At 36.8% G+C, this 21,170-nt stretch overlaps 1 protein-coding gene across 3 annotated transcripts in view; it reads right to left on the reverse strand.

Moving 5' to 3' along the window:
- Positions 1 to 21,170, reverse strand: part of mdga2a (MAM domain containing glycosylphosphatidylinositol anchor 2a) — a 615,537-nt gene that overhangs the window by 506,361 nt on the left and 88,006 nt on the right. For all 3 annotated transcript variants that reach the window (XM_069916370.1, XM_069916371.1, XM_069916372.1), the window contains exon 8: positions 1,238 to 1,507. In XM_069916370.1, coding sequence (XP_069772471.1) covers positions 1,238 to 1,507 — 270 coding nt within the window. The remainder of the gene's footprint in view (positions 1 to 1,237; positions 1,508 to 21,170) is intronic.

A 21,170-nucleotide genomic window follows, 5' to 3' on the forward strand; every position in this document is an offset into this window, starting at 1 on the left:
ACAAGGAAAGACCCTCCATTAAATCAAATGAATGCAATACCGCAAAGCCCACAGTAAATATATAATCTAATGGTAATAATGAGGCAGAGGAGGGTACCTATTGCAGATTTTAGATCACCAGTGTTTATTGCAGGATTCATCTTCACCTTGTGCCAAAAATAAAAACCTATAACAAAGAGCACACATTGAGTTCATTCTGTCTCACAATCCAGTGTCCTGGATTAAAAACAGAACATGCTGGAAGTGCCCTGGATCCCTCATTGTGCACTGTTCTACATCTGTTTTGCAGCTGGCAAGAAGCACTTGGCAGTTGTTTGAACTCACTATATTATTTCTTGAACTGAAAGCTATTAATTTATCTTTTTTTTTTACAAAGGTGCCTTAATGTCAATTGCTGGGCTTATCAGTACCACCATTGTGGCCATTAGCACTTGAAATGCTGCATTGCCACTCTGCTTACAAGCCACTACATTCAGAAACTGTCAATTACCTGGAGCACAGGTTTCATGTTCTATCGACTTGTCTTATGGTTTGTAGATTTCAAAGTAACTGTATTACTGCACATTTGCATTCAAGGTCATTGCACCAAAAAAAAAAAATCAGCCAATACTTATGTGTGCGAGGGTGCTATTAAACTCTGAACACAGGACATCTGGAGAAATGAGACATATATGATGGATTCCTTTCTGATTGATCGGGATGGGAACAGGAATCACATCAGTGCATTCACTTTGGTGTTTGTACAACAGCTCACATCTAGTCCCCCTTGAGACTTGCTCAATTACAAACATTTTTATCTCATCTGAAATTTCCATGCAGAAAAGGGCATGCACAAGATCGCCATCAAAATTCAAAGCCCACTGGATATTGTAAATTCAGAATTTTCTTCATGAAGGCATGTTGGAGGCAACAGGTACAAGCAAACACCAATGGATGATTTTATGTTCTTCCCTCAGGTTCACTGGCACTTTACACTCTCACTCTCAGCGACTCTGCTGGAGTACCTTACCACATAGCCATTCTCACAAAGCTTTTTACCCAAACAGCGCCCTTGTCATTGCATGGCAACCAGGAAAACCATCTTTAAGCAACACCACCCTCCCTGGAATATGGGCATTGAAACCGGTCACAGCCCATTCCGTTTGAGAGCTAAGAGCCAGTGCAAAGAGCCAAAGAATGGGATCTTGCTACTCACACCACATCAGCTGCAGTGGCTTAAACAGACAAGATGACGTACCTCTTACAGTGATGACACTGGACTTTTTAGCAGGGTTGCCCACATTGTTGTTTGCAAGGCAGCTGTATGCTCCGGCCTCCTCAGCATTGATAGAGTGCAGCGTTAAAGTCCCTCCATTCAGCACACTTCTTTCAGGAAGAGATCCAATGGCTTTGATCCAGGTGAGAGTAGGAGGGGGATCCCCCCCTGTTGTTACACACATCATTGATACTGAATCTCCAGGGTTTACGACTATCTGCTCAGGAATCAGCAGCTTGATGGAAGGGGAAGCTGTAAGATACAAAGGTAATATGAATTTAAGTACATGTTCTTTAATTCTGACTGCAATAAGTGCAAATGAACATCCATGTGATGTCAGGAAGCACTGCCAATAGCCAGTCATGAATCAGAATGGCTTTGGCACAGAAAATGGCAAAACATCGCTTGTGCCAACAGTTTCTCTCTGTTAAATGATCGATTCAGTTGCATTCCATGGACCAAAAATGACTTTCCTTCAGTTACCTTATGAAGATGATGCAGAAATGTGAACTCTATTTCTCTTTCCATTGGTGCTGAGTATTTGCAGGCATTTTTATTTCTGAGTTCCACCATTTTTTTTAAATTTAATTCTCATTTCCTATTGAAGACCCAGATTGAGACTGTTGGTGCCTGACAGTGGTCCAGATCTTCACCATTCTTTTTTATAAGGAACCCCTTTCTCGCATTGTAACTTTTGACCTTCATTATTTTCTCTTGACCTTGAGTGTTAACTAGTGGCAAAAGTCCTCCTCTTCTTTCTTTATTTAAACCTATCATAATACAGCACATCTCCTATAAAATGTTCAGGAAATCACTATTTCATAGCCTGTGGTCCTTGGACAAATTGGCAAATCAATTTTGTTATAGCTGATCCATGGCAAAGACAAATAATAATTATGTAATAAAGAAACAATATAGAAACCAAGGTTGTAAATTTGATGACAAAAAAAGAAAAAAAATTCTCAAAACATTTTCCTACCAAATACAAATCCCATCAGTGGTTAGGGAAGGAGTAAGAGGTCCACTGTAAATAAAGGAATACTTGAGAAGATCCGTGGTTGAAAATATTTTTAAGAGTCACTGCTTGAAACCATTTTAGACCCATTGAGAAAATGCTCAGCTTCTCCAATCTACATGAAGTGGAAACCCAATGACACAGCATCTCCCTGCACAGGAACAGGACTTTAGCCCACCCAGTCCTCACCAACCATCAAGTGCTAGCCATGCTCATGGAACCATTCCAATCAATTTCTTCTGCATCTCTCTGAGACATTGGCCTCCTTCCAAAGATGTTATGACCAGCATTAGATTTTCTGGACTTTTGGATACTAATGCTACTTGTACTCAAACATATTTGCAATTTTTCTTTTTTAATCAGTGGTTCTCAACCTTTATCTTTCCACTCACATACCACTTTAAGTATTCCCTATGCCATGTGATTAGTAAGGGGTTGCATAAAATGGTATGTAGATGGAAAGAAAAAGTTTGAAAACCACTGTTTTAATTATACCTAATTGACTCAATATGTGCACAGTTTCATAACTCCAAAGAAAATGGGCCAATGACAATTTTTCTCAAGCAAAAATATTTCAGTATCAAATGGGTCAAGAGCAGTGATTCTCAACCTTCCCTTCCCACTCACATACCACCTTGAGTAATGCCTCCATCCTTGTTTGTAAGCTAATAAAATTGTAGCGTCGATAAAAGGTCACATTCGACTGGAGGGAGAACTGATGCTTTTATTAGCTTACAACACAGGTTGGGTTCATGAACAGATTCAGGGTTTAGGTGGGAAACCAGGGTTATATATGGGGGTAGGGGTCAGGAGGCGGGACCAGTCATCAATACAGGACACCCCTCGTGAATCCCAGTTCATGACAAGTTGGCATAAAGGAGTTGTGGTCTATGAGTACAAATGTTATGTACTCATGAGTAACAAAAATGTCAAAACTGGGATTTCTCGGCAAAAGACTGTCTGCAAAGATCCCCAGGCAAGTGTTTTGAATGTGTGCATGACCCTGAAATCTACCAAAGAGAGCAGAATGGGCTTGATGTTTTGCTGGACAAGTCTCTGGTGGCAAGTTCACAAAGTACCTGTTCTCTGTCGTCTCATCAAAATAAATGAAGTAAAATTAACTTTCAGCTCATTCATTAAAAATCTATTAAATTGGGTGCATGTTAGTGAATTCAGACTAAAGTAATTTCTTGCAAGGTGTTCAGCAAAAGTAATATAAAATAGTTGCTGACTGGTTGAATTTACTCCAGTTATGAACTCTGCACACAGCAGTATAGGATAGTCAACAATATTGATGGTGCAAAAGAGGATTTTAGTAAAACATTTATTGACATTAAGGTACAAGTCACTGCAAATGCTGGAATCAGGGGCAATAAACAAACAGCTGGAGGAACTCAGCAGGAGAGCAGCATCTGCGGAGGCCAATGTTTAGGGCAAGACCTACTTCAGGATTGAGTGCGTAAAGTGGAGATAGTCGGCAAAAATGGATACAATAGAGTAGTGGGGGGAGCTGGTGAGCAACAGATGTGTCCAGGATAGGTAGATAAACATAGAAGATAGGAGCAGGAGAAGGTCATTCGACCCTTCAAGCCTGCTCCGCCATTCAACGAGATCATGGCTGATCTTAAAGTCCAGTACCCCGTCCCCGCCTTCTCTCCGTAACCTTTAATACCCTTATACTGAAGAAATAGATCTAATTCCCTCTTAAATAGATTTAATGAACCTGCCTCTACTGCCCTCTGTGGCAATGAATTCCACAGATTCACCACCCTCTGGGTAAAGAAATTCCTCCTCATCTCGGTCCTAAATGGTTTGCCCATTATCCTCAAACCATGGCCCCGGGTTCTGGATTTTCCCCTCATTGGAAACATCCCATCTGCATCCATTCTGTCCAGTCCTGCCAGAATTTTATAGGTCTCTATGAGATCCCCTCTCAATCTTCTAAACCCCAGCGAGTACAATCCCAATTTGCGCAATCTTTCCTCATAAGTCATTCCTGCCATTCCAGGTATCAGCCTGGTGAATCGCCTCTGCACTCCCTCCATCGCAAGAACATCCTTCCTTAGATAAGGTGACCAAAACTGCACACAATACTCCAGGTGGGGTCTCACCAAGGCCCTGAACAGCTGCAGTAAGGTATCCTTGTTCCTATACTCAAACCCTCTTGATATGAAGGCCAACATACCATTTGCCTTTTTAACCGCCTGCTGTATCTGCATGCTCGCCTTCAGAGACTGGTGTACAAGTACCCCTAGGTCTCTCTGCACTTCCCCATCTCTTAATCTATTGCCATTCAAATAGTAATCTGCCCTCCGGTTTGTATTACCAAAGTGGATAACCTCACATTTATCCACATTGTAGTGCATTTGCCATGTATCTGACCAGTCCCTCAATTTATCCAAATCACACTGGAGCTTCCTGACCCCCTCTTCCGTGCACACAACCCCTCCTAGCTTAGTGTCATCTGCAAATTTGGAGATATTACATCCAATCCCCTCATCCAGATCATTAATGTAAATTGTGAACAGCTGGGGTCCCAGTACAGATCCCTGTGGCACCCCACTGGTCACCGCCTGCCACTCAGAAAATGAGCCATTTATCCCAACTCTCTGTCTTCTACCTGCCAGCTAATTCTCAATCCACATCAATACTTTGCCCCCAATCCCATGAGCCTTGAATTTGTAAGCCAGTCATTTATGCGGGACCTTATCGAAGGCCTTTTGGAAGTCCAGGTACACCACATTCACTGGCTCTCCCCATCTATTTTACCTGTCATCATCTCAAAGAATTCAAATAGATTTGTCAAGCACGATTTAAATCCATGTTGACTCTGTCCGATCCCTTCTCTGCTAGTCATATGCTCCGCTATTACATCCTTAATAATGTATCCACGTGGGGGAGGAAAAGTTGAGGGAGGCAACAGAGACTCTGATAATCTCTGACAGGGTCTCGTCACAAAACGTCAACCATGTGTCATTGCACAGATGCTGCCTGACCCACTGAGTTTCACTAGTTGTTAGTTTTTTTGTTGTTGCTCCATTTACTGATATTCTTGGCCACTGATACCACAGGAGTATCACCAGACATGTATGGACACACAATGAAATGCTACATGGGAAACTGTTGGAATAGAAACTCTACCTCCCCTCGAGCAAATTTGCTTTTAAAACCATAAGACATAGAAGTAGAAATAGGCTATTCAGCCCCACCATTCAATCATGAGCTGATAAATTTTTCCACCCAGCCCCACTGCCAGCCTTGTCCCCATAACCTTTTGATGCCCTAGCTAATCAAGAACATATCAATTTCTCCCTTAAATACTCCCAATGACTTGTCCTCCACATCCACCCATGTCAACAAATTCCACAATTCTCCACCTCTGCATCTCTGTTCCAAGTGGATGCCCTTCCATCCCGAAGCTGTGCCCTCTGAAGTTCTAGACTCTGCCACCATGGGAAACCTTTCTACATCTACTCTGTCCATGCCTTTTGTCATTTGAAATGTTTCAATGAGATCTCCCTCTCATTCTCCTAAATTTTAATGAGTACATGCCAAGAGCTGTCAAACATTCCTCACATGATAACCTTTAACTCCTGGAATCATCCTTGTGAACCTGCCCTGTACCATCTCTAGTGTTAGTACATCCTTTCTTAAATGAGGAGCCCAAAACTGCTCACAAGACCCTCTGTGAGTTCTAACCAGTGCGTTATATCATATCCCTGTATATTCCACATTTTAATATCATAATTCTAGCATACCAGATGGGCTTAAAATTTGTAGAAATACAGAATATTTACCCCTTAAATTAGAAGTTTTTTTTTCTAAAGGAATACAACTTTGAATCTCTGCATGCCATTTTTCTAATATTAATGAAACATCAGATCTCCATGTTACTGCAATATATTTCCTTGCTATTACTAAAGCTAACTTAGCAAATTTTAATTGAGAATCTGACAAAAGTAATTTAGGAGTAACACTTTCAAAATTTCCTAACAATAATAATTCAGGATTTAATGGAAAAGTCACACCAGTTACTCATTTTAAAAACTTACTAACAGCAACTCAAAAAGAATAAACTTTTAAACAAGACCATATGCAATGAAAAACTGTTCCAATTTCTTTTCCACATCTAAAGCATTGATCTGATAAATTCGATCTCCATCTTCTCAATTTCTGATGTGTGATATGCAATTGATGTAAAAAATTATAATGAAATAATCTACATCTTACATTAATAGTATTAGACATATCTTCTTTGCATAGATTTTGCCAGATCTGGTGATCTATTATTGTGCCTAGATCTTGTTCCCATCTTTCATTTGAATTAATAAACCTACTTTAGGTGCATACCGCAAATATTTTTTTAAAATTATCTTTTGAAAAAATTAATAAAGGATTAATTAATGGACATTTGACAAAAGAAGATTTCCATCAATTTCTAATTTAACTTTAATCCAGATATTAAGAAAATCTTTTAATATCAAGGCATCTGTATCTATTATTGTTAATTTTGGCTCCCATTTATAAATAAACTCCTCTGGCATAATTTCTCCTATCTTGTTTAATTCAATGTCCACCCAGGATGTTTTAATTTATACAAACAGGGAGACTAAAACTCTTAATTGTGCAGCCTTGAAATAATTTTTTAAAATTAGGAAGTTGTGGACCCCTTGTTCATATTTGCACATCAACTTTTCTAATGATTTTCTTACCATTTTTCATTTCAAAAAAAAATTCCTAACTTGTATATTTAAATCTTGAAAAAAATGTTTGGGTTATAGAAATGGGTAAAGTTTGAAATAAATATTAAATTCTTGGGAAAATATTCATTTTAATACAATTAACTCTTCCAATGAATGTGATAGGCAAATTTACTAATTTCTTTACATCTTCATCTCTTAAATATTGTGATATCATATAATTTATATATATTTTTTCAAATTATAATCAATACATATGCCTATATGTTTAATCTTATCTGTCCATTTAAATTGAACTTCTTGTCAACATTGTGAATAATCTCCTTGTACCAATTCAATTACCTCACTTTTATCCCATTTTATTTTAAACCCTGAGATTGTTCCATATTCTAATAAATGACTACAAAGTATTAGTAATGATAATTGTGGTTGAATTAAATAATCTGGGAACCCATCTTCTCCTGGAGATTTATTATTTTATAAACTATTAAGTGCATCATAAACCTTGTTCAGTAAAAGGACCATCTAAATAATCTTTACCTTCAGTTGTGGCAAATATTCATCTATAGCCTTCTCATCATGCATTTATTCAGATGTATATAACTTTCCATAAAATTCCTTAAATACATAATTTAATTTTTGTGGTTTAAATGTCACTTCATTGTTTTTCTGTTGTATTGCACTAATTGTTATGGAAGGTTGTTCTACTTTTAATTGCCAAGCTTCAAATTTATGTAATCATTCCCCTAGTTCATAATATTTCTGCTTAGACCATAGTATCATATTCTTTGTTCAATATGTTAATATTCCAATCTTTATTAACTAAACTTTTATATTTATTCTCAGAGGATGATTTTTGAATTTCCTTTTCCAATATTGTTATTTCCTTTTCCAATTTATCTATATCCTTCAATATATTCCTTTTTAAGATTTGAAGAATAACTTATAATTTGTCCTTTTAAAGAAACTTTCAATGCATACCAAATTTTAAACATATTCTCTGTTGAATGAAAATTGATATCACAAAACAATTGTATATGTTGTCTTATTAAAAAAAATCTACCCTTTTCAATAATAAAGAATTTAATCTCCACCTATAAACTGAGTGTTGTTTTTCAACAAATTCCAATTCAAATAACAGTGGAGAATGATCAGATAATATTCTTGCTTTATAATCAACATGTAAAACTCTTGATTGGTTATGAGCAGAATATAAAAAGTCAATTCTAGAAGGTGTCAAATCTCTCAGAATAAAAAGAATAATCCCCATCTTTGAGATGCATTCTTCTCCATCTATCAATTGAGTTTAAGTCTTTAATTAAGGGTAACAATATTTTAAGCTTCATTGGACTTAACTATATTTCTAGATGATCTGTCCAACAAAGATTCCAAACAGAAATTAAAATCGCCATCTATTAAAACATTTTCATGTACATCTACTAAATTCAAAAAAGTGTCTTGTATAAATTTCTGATCACCTGTATCAGAAATATTTAACAAAGTCCATTCCTAAGAAAATAACTGAAAATTTACCATTACATATCTTCTCACCAGATCTGTCATTGCACTTTGAATTTTAACTGGTAAATTTTTCTTAAATAAAATTACAACTTCTCTAGCTTTAAAATTAAATGTAGAAAAAAAAACTATCTGACCTACGCAATATTTTTTCAACTTCAAATGTTCATTTTCAGTTAAACTAGTCTCTTGTAAAAAGGCAATATCTACTCCTAATTTCTTAATATGAGATAAAATATTCTTTCTTTTTATGGGCCTGTTAATATTAAAACTCAAAAATGTATAGACAAAAAAATGAATAAAGCAGTTAAGATTTTTAAAATTCCTATCAATCACTCCTATCCAGGAAGGACACCCACAAGTTAATTTGGTGCCAGGCACCAACATCTGCAATCTAAAAACAATTATTCAAAGAAAAAACATTATTAAAAAATTATACAAAATTTAAAAAAACAAAGCCCCCCCCATAAAAAAATGCCAGAGATACTAGCTTTACCACCCTCCATTTAGCAGGTTGTGGTCAAACCACAAAAACACATGTAGTAGATAGAAATCAACAAACACATCAGCTGACCCCCCAGGGGAAAAATAAACTTTCCATTAAAACAACAATACTTCCCCACACATAATCTTTTCATCAATGCAAAAAAAAGGAAAGATTAAAAGGAAAAATACACCCCCTTTTTATATATCAACAATTTATTTTACCAAGTCCTCTTGTACAGATGTTTGAACTCCTGAGCATATTCTTCAGCCTGAACATAGTTTGTAAAAAACACATTCTGTTGACTGGCAAAAATATTTTCAGCGTGGCTGGATATCGAAGAACAAATCTATAATCTTTATCATCTAAATCCTTCTTAACTGGATTAAGCACTTCTTCAAAAAAGCTCGACTCAGATCTGAATTTTAAAAAAAATCTTATCCCCTTCATAATTCAAAGGTCCATATTCTTTGGCTCGTTTAAGATCTCTATTTTGATAGATTACAAATCTAATCAGAATAAAATGAGACCTTTGGTTGGGACCAGATTTTGGTCTGAGGCTCTATGGGGTCTCTCAATCAGAATCTTATCTCAAAAATTATTTTCTCCTATTATTTCCGTATCCATTCTTGAACAAAGTTGGATCACATCTTGACCTTTACCTTCAGATATCCCCACAATTTTAAGATTATTCCTTCTACTGTAATTTTCCAAAATATCAACTTTCTCTTTTTTTTTAAACTTTATTTAAGATTTTATAACATGAATAACATATAGGATTACATTAAAAAAAGAATTAAGAATAAAATAATAAAATTACAATACAATATCAGTAATTTAAATAAACTATACCCTCCCCAATAATTATTACACATTAATAACCTGACTCAAATTTGTCCAACCCCCCCTTTCCCCCCCAAAATAAAGAGTGAAGAATTAATAAAGTTAATATATATGTGAGAAAAAAACCCACTTACAAAAAAAACAAAAACACAACCGATTAAAATACTAACAAAAAGAAATTAATAGTAAGATATCAGACTTAAAAAACATATTTAAATCAAACTTAAATGCATATATTTAACAAACGGAGTTAAGATGAAACATATTTAACTCAAACTTAATATAAAAAATTAGTAAAGTTAGTAACATTATCTATCAAAAATTCTTAAACAATAATCAATTCTTAAAAAAAATTGTAGCATGAAAAAAAAGATGAAAAAAAACTTTCTATATAGAGATAAACCTTCACCAAATATCAACTAACTTCACATCTATCATCATATTAGTCACATAAACCACCATCTTAAAACAAAATTTAAACCTCATTAAGCATTGTACAATTCAATTTTAGTACTCTTCCACCATTTTTCCCTTTTACTCTTGAATAGTTATCCAATAAAATCTCCAATACCACATTTAAATATCCCCAATCATTACGTTAAAATTCAGATATCCAAATAATAAAAACACATCTACAACGAAATCTTTATCTTCAACAAATGGAGCATAAACCACAAACAAAATTCAAGCCTCATTAAGAATTGTACAATTCAATTTATAACTTTCACTATTATTCCCTTCATTCTATAACTAAAATAGCAAAATAATGTACACCAGAATTACCACTCCTTTCACCTTAATGTTAAAGAAAAAAATATTAAAAAAACTTATCCATCCCATTCACATTTAAATTTCAGATATTCCTTATCTACTGAATAAACTACAAAAAAACCACATCAATTTTTAGTTTTTTAAACAATCAAATACTTTCTTATGCTTTTTTTTTATATTTAAAACAAAAAAAAACCCCTTCACTCTTTAATCTAATAATACAAAAAAAAGGAAAAAAACGGGTAGGAGGTTAAAAATACCCCCTCCCGTCTAAACCGCGCAATGCGGTAACTCCCAAAAAAAAATGGGTGTGAGATAACTCACACGTAGCAGATGACTTTCAGGAAATAGTGCCTATCCAGTTCTCTCCCCCAACTCTCACTTCATCTTAAACTAACATCATCATTATTTAATATCACTTTTTTTAAAAAAAAACATTAGAAAATAAAAAGGACAACTCTTCTTTTAATCAGCTCCAACTACCGAGTCACCATTACAACCATTCCTTCTTGGAGCATGGCTCTTTTCTTCCATCTCTTGTCTCCTTAGAGATCGCGGGGGACTATGTCTCTGTTGAAATCGAGTAATTGGCAGCTTTTGAGCAAATGCTATAGCTTCCTTTGGAGAATCAAAGAACTTTGGTTGGCAACCATCTTGAAAAACCTTCAAAACTGCTGGATATCTAAAGGTTGCCTTGTAACCTTTCTTCCACAACAACTCTTTAGCAGGATTAAATTCCTGTCATTGGAACATAACTTCTTGACTCAAATCCGCATAGAAGAAAACTCGATTATTTTGAATCATCAAGGGTGATTTTCTCTGTTGTGCATTTCTAATAGCCACTCGTAAAATTATTTCTCTGTCATAATAATTCAAGCAACGAACCAAAACAGGTCTTGGACTTTGACCTATAATAGGTCTTCTATGCAAGGCTCTGTGAGCATGTTCCAGTATTATACCTTCCTGGAAATGTTCTTGACCCAGCACCTGCGGAATCCATTCAGTAAAAAATTTTCTTGGGTCTGGTCACTCCATACCTTCCGGCAAACCAATAATCTTTATATTGTTCCGTCTGGATTGGTTTCCCAAATAATCAATCTTTTTCACCAAATTTTTATTTTGAGTTTGTAAGTCTTCGACCATTTTGGTCACATCAAAAACTTGATCCCGTATTTCGTCTATATCTTCTTCACACGAATTAAATTTATCTCTCACTTCAAACTTAAAAGCTCCAAACTTAGCCATCTGTTGAGAATGTATTTTCACCAAAGTATTAAACCTAGTACCAAGTTCAGTCATAATCTTGGATAATCCCTGCATTGTATAAGATAATTTAGATTCAAGATTCACAAAAATCTTTTCAATTGGAAGAGATTTTGGCTCAACAGATTCCTGCTTCTTCTCCAAAGGATCTTCTATTCCTTCCTTCATTCTGGTTGCCTTCCTTGTAGTATGACTGCGTGTGGAAACCCCAACCACAGCCTCTCCAGCAATGACTGGAGGACGCTGGCCGGGGTTTTCCCCAGTCCATAATGTATTAAATTCTCCCAGTACATCAAGTTGTATAGGTTCTTGTATCTCAAGAGATGCAATTTGCAGTGCCACCTCTACAGTTGACAAATGCCTTTGAGTAACTCTTTGTTCTAAAGGCTGTTTGGCACCCTCTTTAGGGGGCTCTACCGATGTAACATAGAGCTCTACATCCGAACACTGTACCTCTCTCCAGGGATCCATTTCACGCTGAGTCCCGGTGTCTTTCCTGTAGGTAGGCTCCAAAACTTGAACTTTTGGAAAATGTAGTTTTTTGATGATCTGTTGTCGTTTTTTTTTGCTCTTATCCACCAATTGTACCATCATAAGTTAAATTAACAGCACTGAAATTATCTAAACTTTTAAAGAATTTTAATGGGCATTTCTAGACAAAACAATAAGATAGAGTCAGGAGAGGACTGGAAGGCATGTCTGATCCTTACGCCATCTTGCCACGCCCCCCCAAATATCAACTTTCTCAAGCAAATTTTCATTCATAGAGACCAAAGCAGTAATTGAATCTTCATTAACATTTGACCTTTCTGCAATACATTGCCCTTGTTCATGGTCATCTTGAATTTTCTCTTCCAATTTATCAACCCTTTGTGAAATATTATTTATCAATTTAGTCATATCAATTCTAACTTGCATTAATTCTGCAGTTAACATTTTAGTTACTTTCCAGTGCATCAGAAAAATTATCAATTGTGTCCATTTTCTTATTAAAAGACTTTCCCATGCCATTAAATCCATCTTCTTCTGAGCTTGTCTCTTCTTCTTGACTTCCAGAGATGTTGTAGACCTCCTCCACGTTGAAAGTATCTCCCTCTTGCTCAGAGATATAGATGCTGGAATGGCCCTTTAAAGGCAGTAGAGATTTTTTTCAAACACTTTTTCTTCTGCAGCACGCAGGCACAATGTAGTTTTACTTTTTCCAGTGGTGCCATCTTTGCGGAGTGCCACAGGGATGGCTCCAGATGACGGTCCTTTGCCAGGGCCATCTCCAGTGGGTCCAGATTGAACTTCAACAGCCTGCTTCGACGACAAGGTAGGTTCGAATTCTCTCTCCCTTCTCTAGTCCCATTTTTCTTTTGGTGTGGTCTTTAGAACTTTTAATTTCCTTCAGAGACAACTTTTTCCTTTCTGATAGACACTTTAAAGTTACTCCAAAATATTTTTTATAACTTTAATATTTCTTAATATTTACTTTTTTTCGTAAACCCCTCGGGAGTCAGTAGGATGCTTGATTTTCCTCATGGCATCACATAACACGCCCCCCACTTCTAAAATTTTTAATTGAATTTAATATAGAGCCCACACTGCCCAAATACACCCATGTTACCAATGAACCTACTAAGCCTTGAATGTGGGGGGTGGGGGCGTTAAACCACAGCACCCAGTGGAAGCCCACACAGGCATAAAAGGAACACGCAAACTCCTTACAGACAGCACTGGATTCGAACTCTAGTTGCTGGTGCTGTAATAGCATTGTTGTAATTACTATGTTGACTGTACTGCCTAGTACCTGTATAACCATTATCCCTTGTGCAATATTCTTTAAAGAAATACCCACAGTTACTTCACACATTCTGGCTTTGTTTCTACAAGAGCAAACCAACAGCAGCCGGTGGACATCTAAGTCCTTTCATAATCTACTGAACATCTTCAAAGCATTTCAAGCAAAATGTTATTGGCTTTCTGTTGCACCACTAACACTGTTTAATATTGATTTTAGAATGGACAATAATGGTCAACAGAAGTCACCAGGACAGTTCTTTCAGCTTCATTGAAGCCGGTGGTCTGTCTATTTTTAGCACTGATTCCTCAGTGGGATTATCTGGGCCTGCAGGGAGTGAACATCATTATTCATCTTCCCCTTTGGTAATAAACAGAGTGGCTGGTGTATGTGGTAGATGAAGGTCATCCTGCCTGAAGGATCAACTTCTTTACTTACTAATAATACTGCTGCACAGAGGGTCAGAGAAATAAGGTGTTTGTATGCAATTCATCTTGGCCTTCCATACTCACACAATTCAGCTCAGCTTTTCTACAGCTGTGAAGGCAGCACCGTTATTGAGTTGCTTGTTCCTTAGGAACAACACCGATAGCCAATTTTCCCACAAAGCCCATTGCATTATCAAATACATGTGGTCCAACTTTTCCCCAAAATTATGGCATGAAGGCATTATTCCATTTGTTTGAAAAAACGCTGACACTTCAGGAGTACTATACATCATTGGTTGCAAAGTTGCTTAGATGACCTCAAGAACAGGAAAAAAATGAGGGCAGAGAATCACTCATTGTTGAAATTAGTCAACAGATGACTGAACACCAAAATTTGGTTCCATTAATTTCAATGTGGTCAATAAACATACATTGTACATTCAGTTACATTACAGATGTTCTTTCTTCTTTTTCTTAATAAGGCATCAAAGCTATATTTTTATATTTTGTTTTTCAAAGCTGGGACATTGGTCAGGTGCAATATTTTGATTGGGTCCAAGTCTTATACAACAAAATCATTTTCACTGTAAGGCAGCTGAATGGGGGTGGGGGGTAGGGGAGGAACTTAGCAACAAAATGCCAAAAATATTTTGTTTAATTATTTATTCCACAGCACCTCAGGCTTCAAGCATTTCTCACAATAACCTCCGGTAATTTTTTTTTCAGCTTTATTATCCTGCCGAGCCCACAGGATGCGGACAATTCGAAAAAGTGAAGCAGAACAACAGCAGTGAGAAATTATGATGGGAGTGGAAGGAAAAAGCATTTCAACTTTCTTTAGGATTTGAGTATCTATTTTTAACCACATCAAGTTTTCCACACTACTTCAAGCCCAGCAACTGACTTGAGAAATGTATATTGCGCTGGTTTTCCACCACATTTGTGCACAAAATATTGGGAATGCTCAGTGTATGATCAGTAGACCTTGATGAAGAGGCTATACTGTACAATGAAGCAGGCATCCTGCTACCACAAGAGTCTTGGACACAGCCTCAAGGTGTCACAGCTGGGCAATGAGCTGGGTCAACAATGTTAAAAATGACAATGTACTTGAAGCAGTTCAGCTCATAGAATGCCAAATGCAAAGATGTAAGGGTAGAAGGGAACCAGGGTGTTGGCACCAAGAAAGAGGAAAATAGAAAAAAAAAAGTCAAAATTAAGGTGCAGCAAATATGACAAAAAGGACAGGCAAGTGAAAAGACAGGATCATTTGCTGTACAACAGAAATACAACAAAATCAGTAAAAAGATATTGGTCTAAGAGTAATGTACTTAAACGCATGGAGCTTAATTTTATGAAAGCAAATGAGAAAATTATAATTGGAGGGGACTTTAACTGCTGTTTGGATCCATTATTAGATAAATCCCCAAAAACGGTAGTTAAGACTAAAATAGCAAAATGACTCTTAATGTTAATGAAAGAAATTAATTTAGTTGATACATGGAGGAGGTTAATCCTAAGGAGAAAGATTTTTAATTTTATTCATTTCAATATTTTTAATATCAGCACAATTGCAAGGTCATGTTAATATATGCTGAAAAGTAGGACATTATCAGATCATTCTCTTTTGTTAATAACATGTATCGGTTCAGAATCGGTAGATACTGTTTATTGATAGAAATTTAATTCTTTATTGTTAAATGCACGGAGCATTAGGAATAAAGTAGATGACCATGTTATACAGCTACAGATTAAAAGATATGACATTGTGACCATCACTGAGGCATGGCTTAACAATGGACGTGATTGGGAGCTGAATGTCCAAGGGTACACTGTATATAGGAAAGATAGGCAGGTAGGTAGAGGGGTTGGCATGTCACTGATGGTAAGCAATGATATTAGATCACTAGAAGAAGAGGCACAGGGTCAGGAGTGGTAGAATCCTTATGGGTTAAGTTAAGAAATGGCAAGGGTAAAAGGACCATATTAGCAGTTATACACAGGCCCCCAAATAGCATCTGGGAAGTGAGTTACAGCTGGAAAAAGAAAAAGACAAAATAGAAAAAATAATTTAACACGAAAGGGAATTTGAAAAGTCAGGAAGATATTGGATATCAGGAGAGAGAGTTTGTAGAATGCCTACGGAATGGCTTTTTGGAACAGCTTGCCGATAAGACCACCTGGGGATCGACAGTTTTAGATTGGGTGATGTGTAATGAACCTGAGGTGATTAAGGAATTAAAGGTAATGGAACCTTTATGAAGTAGTGATCATAATATGATTGAGTTCAGTTTCAAATTTGAAAACGAAAAGGCTGATATCCGGTGTGTCAATATTTCAGTGGAACAGTCGTTTGAGAGAGGAACTGGGCCCAAGTTGACTGGAAAAGTAAGCTGGAGCAGAATTAGAGGATATTTCTGCAAGAAATAAAGAAAGTGCAGAATAGATATATTACAAGAAAAAAAGAAAATTATGATAGAAAAATAACAAATGTGACTAACAAGAGAGGTTAAGGCTAAAATTAAACCAAAAAAAGGGGGGTGGAGAAATGCATGTACGGAAAAAAAGTAGAAAAACAGAGGACTGAGAAACTTTAAAACTTACAGAAAGAGACAAAGAAAGTAATTAAGAAAGAAAAGATAAATTATGAAAGGAAATTGGCAAATAAAATTCAAAAGGATACTAAGAGTTTATTTAAATATATGAAGAGAAATAGAGAGACATGAGTAGACAGAGGACTAATTAAAAATGATGCTGGAGAAATTATAATAGGTAGCAACGAGATGGCAGATGAACTAAATGAGTATTTTGCTGAAGAAGACAAGAGCAATATACCTGATAGTCGGAGGACTCTGGGAATAGAACAGTCAGGATAACTAGAGAAATAGAGCTTAGTAAGATAAATGGATGAAAGACACGTCTCCCAGACCAGATGAGATACACCCATAGGTTCTGAAGGAGGTGGCTTTGGAGATTGTGGAGGCATTGGAATTGATTTTCCAGAAATCAATAGACTCTGGCATGGTTCCAGAGAATTGGATGGTTACAAATGTAGTTCGCTGTTTAAAAAAGGAGGGAGGCAGAAAAAAATGAAATTATAGGCCTATTAATTGACATTGGTAATTGGAAAGTTATTGGAATCAAAAGAGGAGGTTAAAGTGCATGACATGATAGGTTTCATGAAGGGAAGATCCTGCCTGAGCAACCTATTGGAATTTTTTGAGGAAATCTCATCGGATGGACAACTATAGATCCATTCTAAGGGGATGTGGATGTTGTGTATTTGGAATTTTCAAAAGGCCTTCAATAAAGTGCTGCATAAGAGGCTGCTTAATAAGATGAAAATCCATGGAATTACAAGAACGATATTAGATTGAGTGGAGAACTGGCTGATTGGCAGAAAGCAAAGGATGGGAATAAAGGGATACTATTCTGGTTGGTTGCCTGTTACTGGTGGTGTTCCGCAGGGGTTAGCATTGGAGACGCTTCTTTTTACCATGTATATTGATGATTTAGATTATGGATTAAATGGTTTTGTGGCTAAGTTTGCAGATGACACCAAGATAGTTGGTGGAGTAGGAAGTTTGAAGAAACAGAAAACTTGCAGAGAGATTTGGACAGCGTAGGAGAGCGGGCAAAGAAATGGCAGATGAGATACAATGTTGAGAAATGTAGAGATGGAAGAGGAAACAAACAAAATATATATTTTGGAAGAGGAAATAAAAAGGCAGATTATTATATGAATGGGGAGAAAATTCAAAAATTCGGAAGTGCAAAGGGACTGGGGGGTCCTCGTGAAGGATAACCTGAAGGTAAGCCATTAGTTTGAATTGACAGTAAAGAAAGAGAATGCTATGTTGGCATTCATTTCAAGAGGAATAGTGTATAAGAACAAAGAGGTGTTGATGAAGCTCTATGGGGCACTGGTGAGACCTCATTTGGAGTACAATGTACAGTTTTGGGCCCCTTAGAATGGATCTATAGATGTTGGACAGAGTACAGAGAAGATTTACCAGGATGATTCTTGGAATGCCATAGCTAACATGTGAGGAGTGTTTATTGGCTCTTGGACTGTATTCATTGGAGTATAGAAGAATGAGAGGGGTTCTCATAGAAAAATTTCAAATGCTTAAAGGCTTGGACAGAGGAGATGTGAATATGATGTTTCCCTTAGTTAGTGAATCCAGGACAAGAGGGCACAGTCTTAGAATTAAAAGGTACCTAGTTAAAACAAAAATGAGGAGAAATTTCTTTAGCCAGAGGGTCGTGGATTTGCCGAATTAATTGCCACATTCAGCTGTGGAGGCCAATTAGTGGGTGAGTTTAAGGAGGAGAATGATAGGTACCTTATTAGTCAGGGTATCAAGGGAATTTGGAACTAGATGTGAGAACAGTTTAGCCCAGCGTGGAGTTGCGAGATGACTCAATGAGCTGAATGGCCAACTTCAGTTCCTTTAACTTATGAACACTGCAAACATTTCTATAAACCTCATTTCAAAATAAATAAAAATAGTGGAAGAAAGGGACAAAAGTAAGGAAACGTCTGTGGCTCGCCACTAGTTACAAATTGCCAATTCTTTAAAAAAAGGTTTTAGTTCATTGTAACAGATTCTGATTAACAAAATCTTTTCCCAGGCTTAAGAATCTGAACTCAACCCCACACTCCCGAAAGTGCAGTAACTTATCAAATCCTTTCTGAAAATCCAGATATATAATTTTAGCTTTTTCCTCTCACTTCCCTCCTCAGTGGTAAATGCCTGGAATGATTTTCCAGAAGTAGTGGTCGAAGCAGATACAATAACAGCATTTATAAGGTTTCTAGTTAGATAAGAATATGAAGGGGATGGAGGGATATCTACCAGGTAAAAGCAGCAGAGTTTTAGTGTTGATTTGGACATGGTGTTCAGCACGGATATATGGGCTGAAAGGCCATGTCCAAACTGTTCCATGGCCAAACATCAATTCATGCTGCATTCCAGTTTGAAATACCTTCAGTTTAAGGCTCCCAGATAATCTCAGAGAGAGTGAAATCTGTAAGCAATTGCCTGAACACAGCAGTATGCAACTCCAGAGAGAATAACAACTTCATGAGTTAAAAGAAAGTGCCTTGATCGTGTTTTCTTAAAAAATCTTTCATTCTTTGTTACAAAATTACTGAAGATGAGAAAACAGTTATTTGACAAGCCAGGGCTATTTCTGTTGAGAGATCACATAATGAATCCTCCATGTGCAAGGTAGGAATCTTAACCATAATGCATTAAAACAGAAATATTCTGAGCACATTTTCTCCCAGAGTATGACTTTTGGATTTGCTGTGAAAAACAAAACTACAGATGCTGGAAAGCTATATTTAAAACAGAATACCGGGAAACACTCAGCAGGTCAGACTGCTTCTGTGGGAAGAGAAACACAGTTAAAATTTCAAGTCAAAGATCCTTCTGATGAAGTTCTAACCAAGAGTCTTTGACCGGAATCATTAACACAAGTGTGGTTTGAACTGTTGAGTGTTTCCAACATTTTTTGTTGATAATTGTTGTCTAATTCTTACAGTAGAGACTAGAACATATTGACAGGCAATGTACAGCAGTACTAAACCCAAGCTCTCATCTTGGACATACTGTACAGATCATTCTGGTGCCGGAATATAGAAAGACTATCATTTATACAGAAATTCAGTTTCAACATTTAGACATTTGACCAAGGTGAATATTTTTCTATCAATTGATTTTCTCATTTTTTAAAAATATAATCAGTTCATACCTATGTTAATGATGTACAATTACAAAAATCTAATATTTCTAATTATCTTATTTGTTGAATTTCATTAAAAAACATCTTAGAAGCTGCTATTTTAAAGTTTCTTCAGTGCTATACTATATTATGAACTTTTTTTTGCTGTCAAGAAGAAAATGCGTTGGCAGGATTACAAAAAACCAGTTTATAATAACCCACCTTTTCTCTGCCAGCTAACTGGCCTGTTGTGCAATTCTAATTCCTTTTGTTTTCATTTTCCACAAGGTTACTTGATATGTAAAATTATATTTCTACACATTGTTAACACTACTGATGGATTAAACAACCACATGGCTTACAAAACTGTACAATATATTCTGATAGGATGCAAAGTTACCCCCACGAAATAAACATTGAAATATTTCCATTTACTTTGGAACTGGACCATAAACTAATGAACAGTTTAAAGGTCAAGCAGTTATCTTAGAACTAAATCAGATTTCAACTTTCAAAAGATATCATTGATGTTTATCAAACTTAATGTCAGAGATTTTCAATTAACTAGACCATCTGAAAAGATACAAAGCAGATCTGAAAGAAAAGTAGGTGCCACTACTCTGCTTGGATGTTGATGATACACATGAACTAAAGGTTGCTGCATTTTGTAAGTTCACATTCCAGTATTTCTGTGGATATCACTAACTCCTTAGACTAGAAGTTACCTGACTGAAAGGCTTTTATTACCATAAACAGAAGGCACGTCTCATGTTGCTGATGCAAGACCCGAGCATTTTCTTGGGTAAGGTTATAGCATTGTTGCTTTTATTAGGGGAATCAAGGGGGAGGAGTCATAGGTACATTCCGCAAGGGGGGGGGGGGCAGCCATACACATACAAACAGTAATACAGTGGTTCCACCACATTCACCCCCTCTTTTAAAAAGAAGCCCAGTGGGGTGAAGTGGGTTCCATGTCCATCACAAGTTCAGTCTTTCCAGAGTTTTGCATGCGATTATCACTGTCTTAGCGCTGGTTGAGCTCAGCTCTTAGCTCCTGGATGGTCTGATCACTGTCGGCAGGTGGAGTGTCCAGAGACTGAACTGAGAGAGACGCGTCAGGTGTTGGTGTAGGGTGACATGGTATGTGATGGGTTATCGGTGGGGGGGCACAGATGTATTGGTTGGTCGGTCAGAGCCCAGGTGTCTCCCACATGCTCCAAGTCCAGACGGCCACAGTGTCCTTGTGTCCATCTGGGTATGCAACATAAGCATATTGGGGATTGGGATGTTGGAGGTGGACCCCTCTCAACTAGTGGGTCAAACTTGTGACTTCCCACATGCTTCTGGAGCAGAACTGGCGGTGGGGATGTCAACCAGGAA

This window comes from Narcine bancroftii, chromosome 2, assembly GCF_036971445.1.
Source record: "Narcine bancroftii isolate sNarBan1 chromosome 2, sNarBan1.hap1, whole genome shotgun sequence".
Taxonomy (NCBI): domain Eukaryota; kingdom Metazoa; phylum Chordata; class Chondrichthyes; order Torpediniformes; family Narcinidae; genus Narcine; species Narcine bancroftii.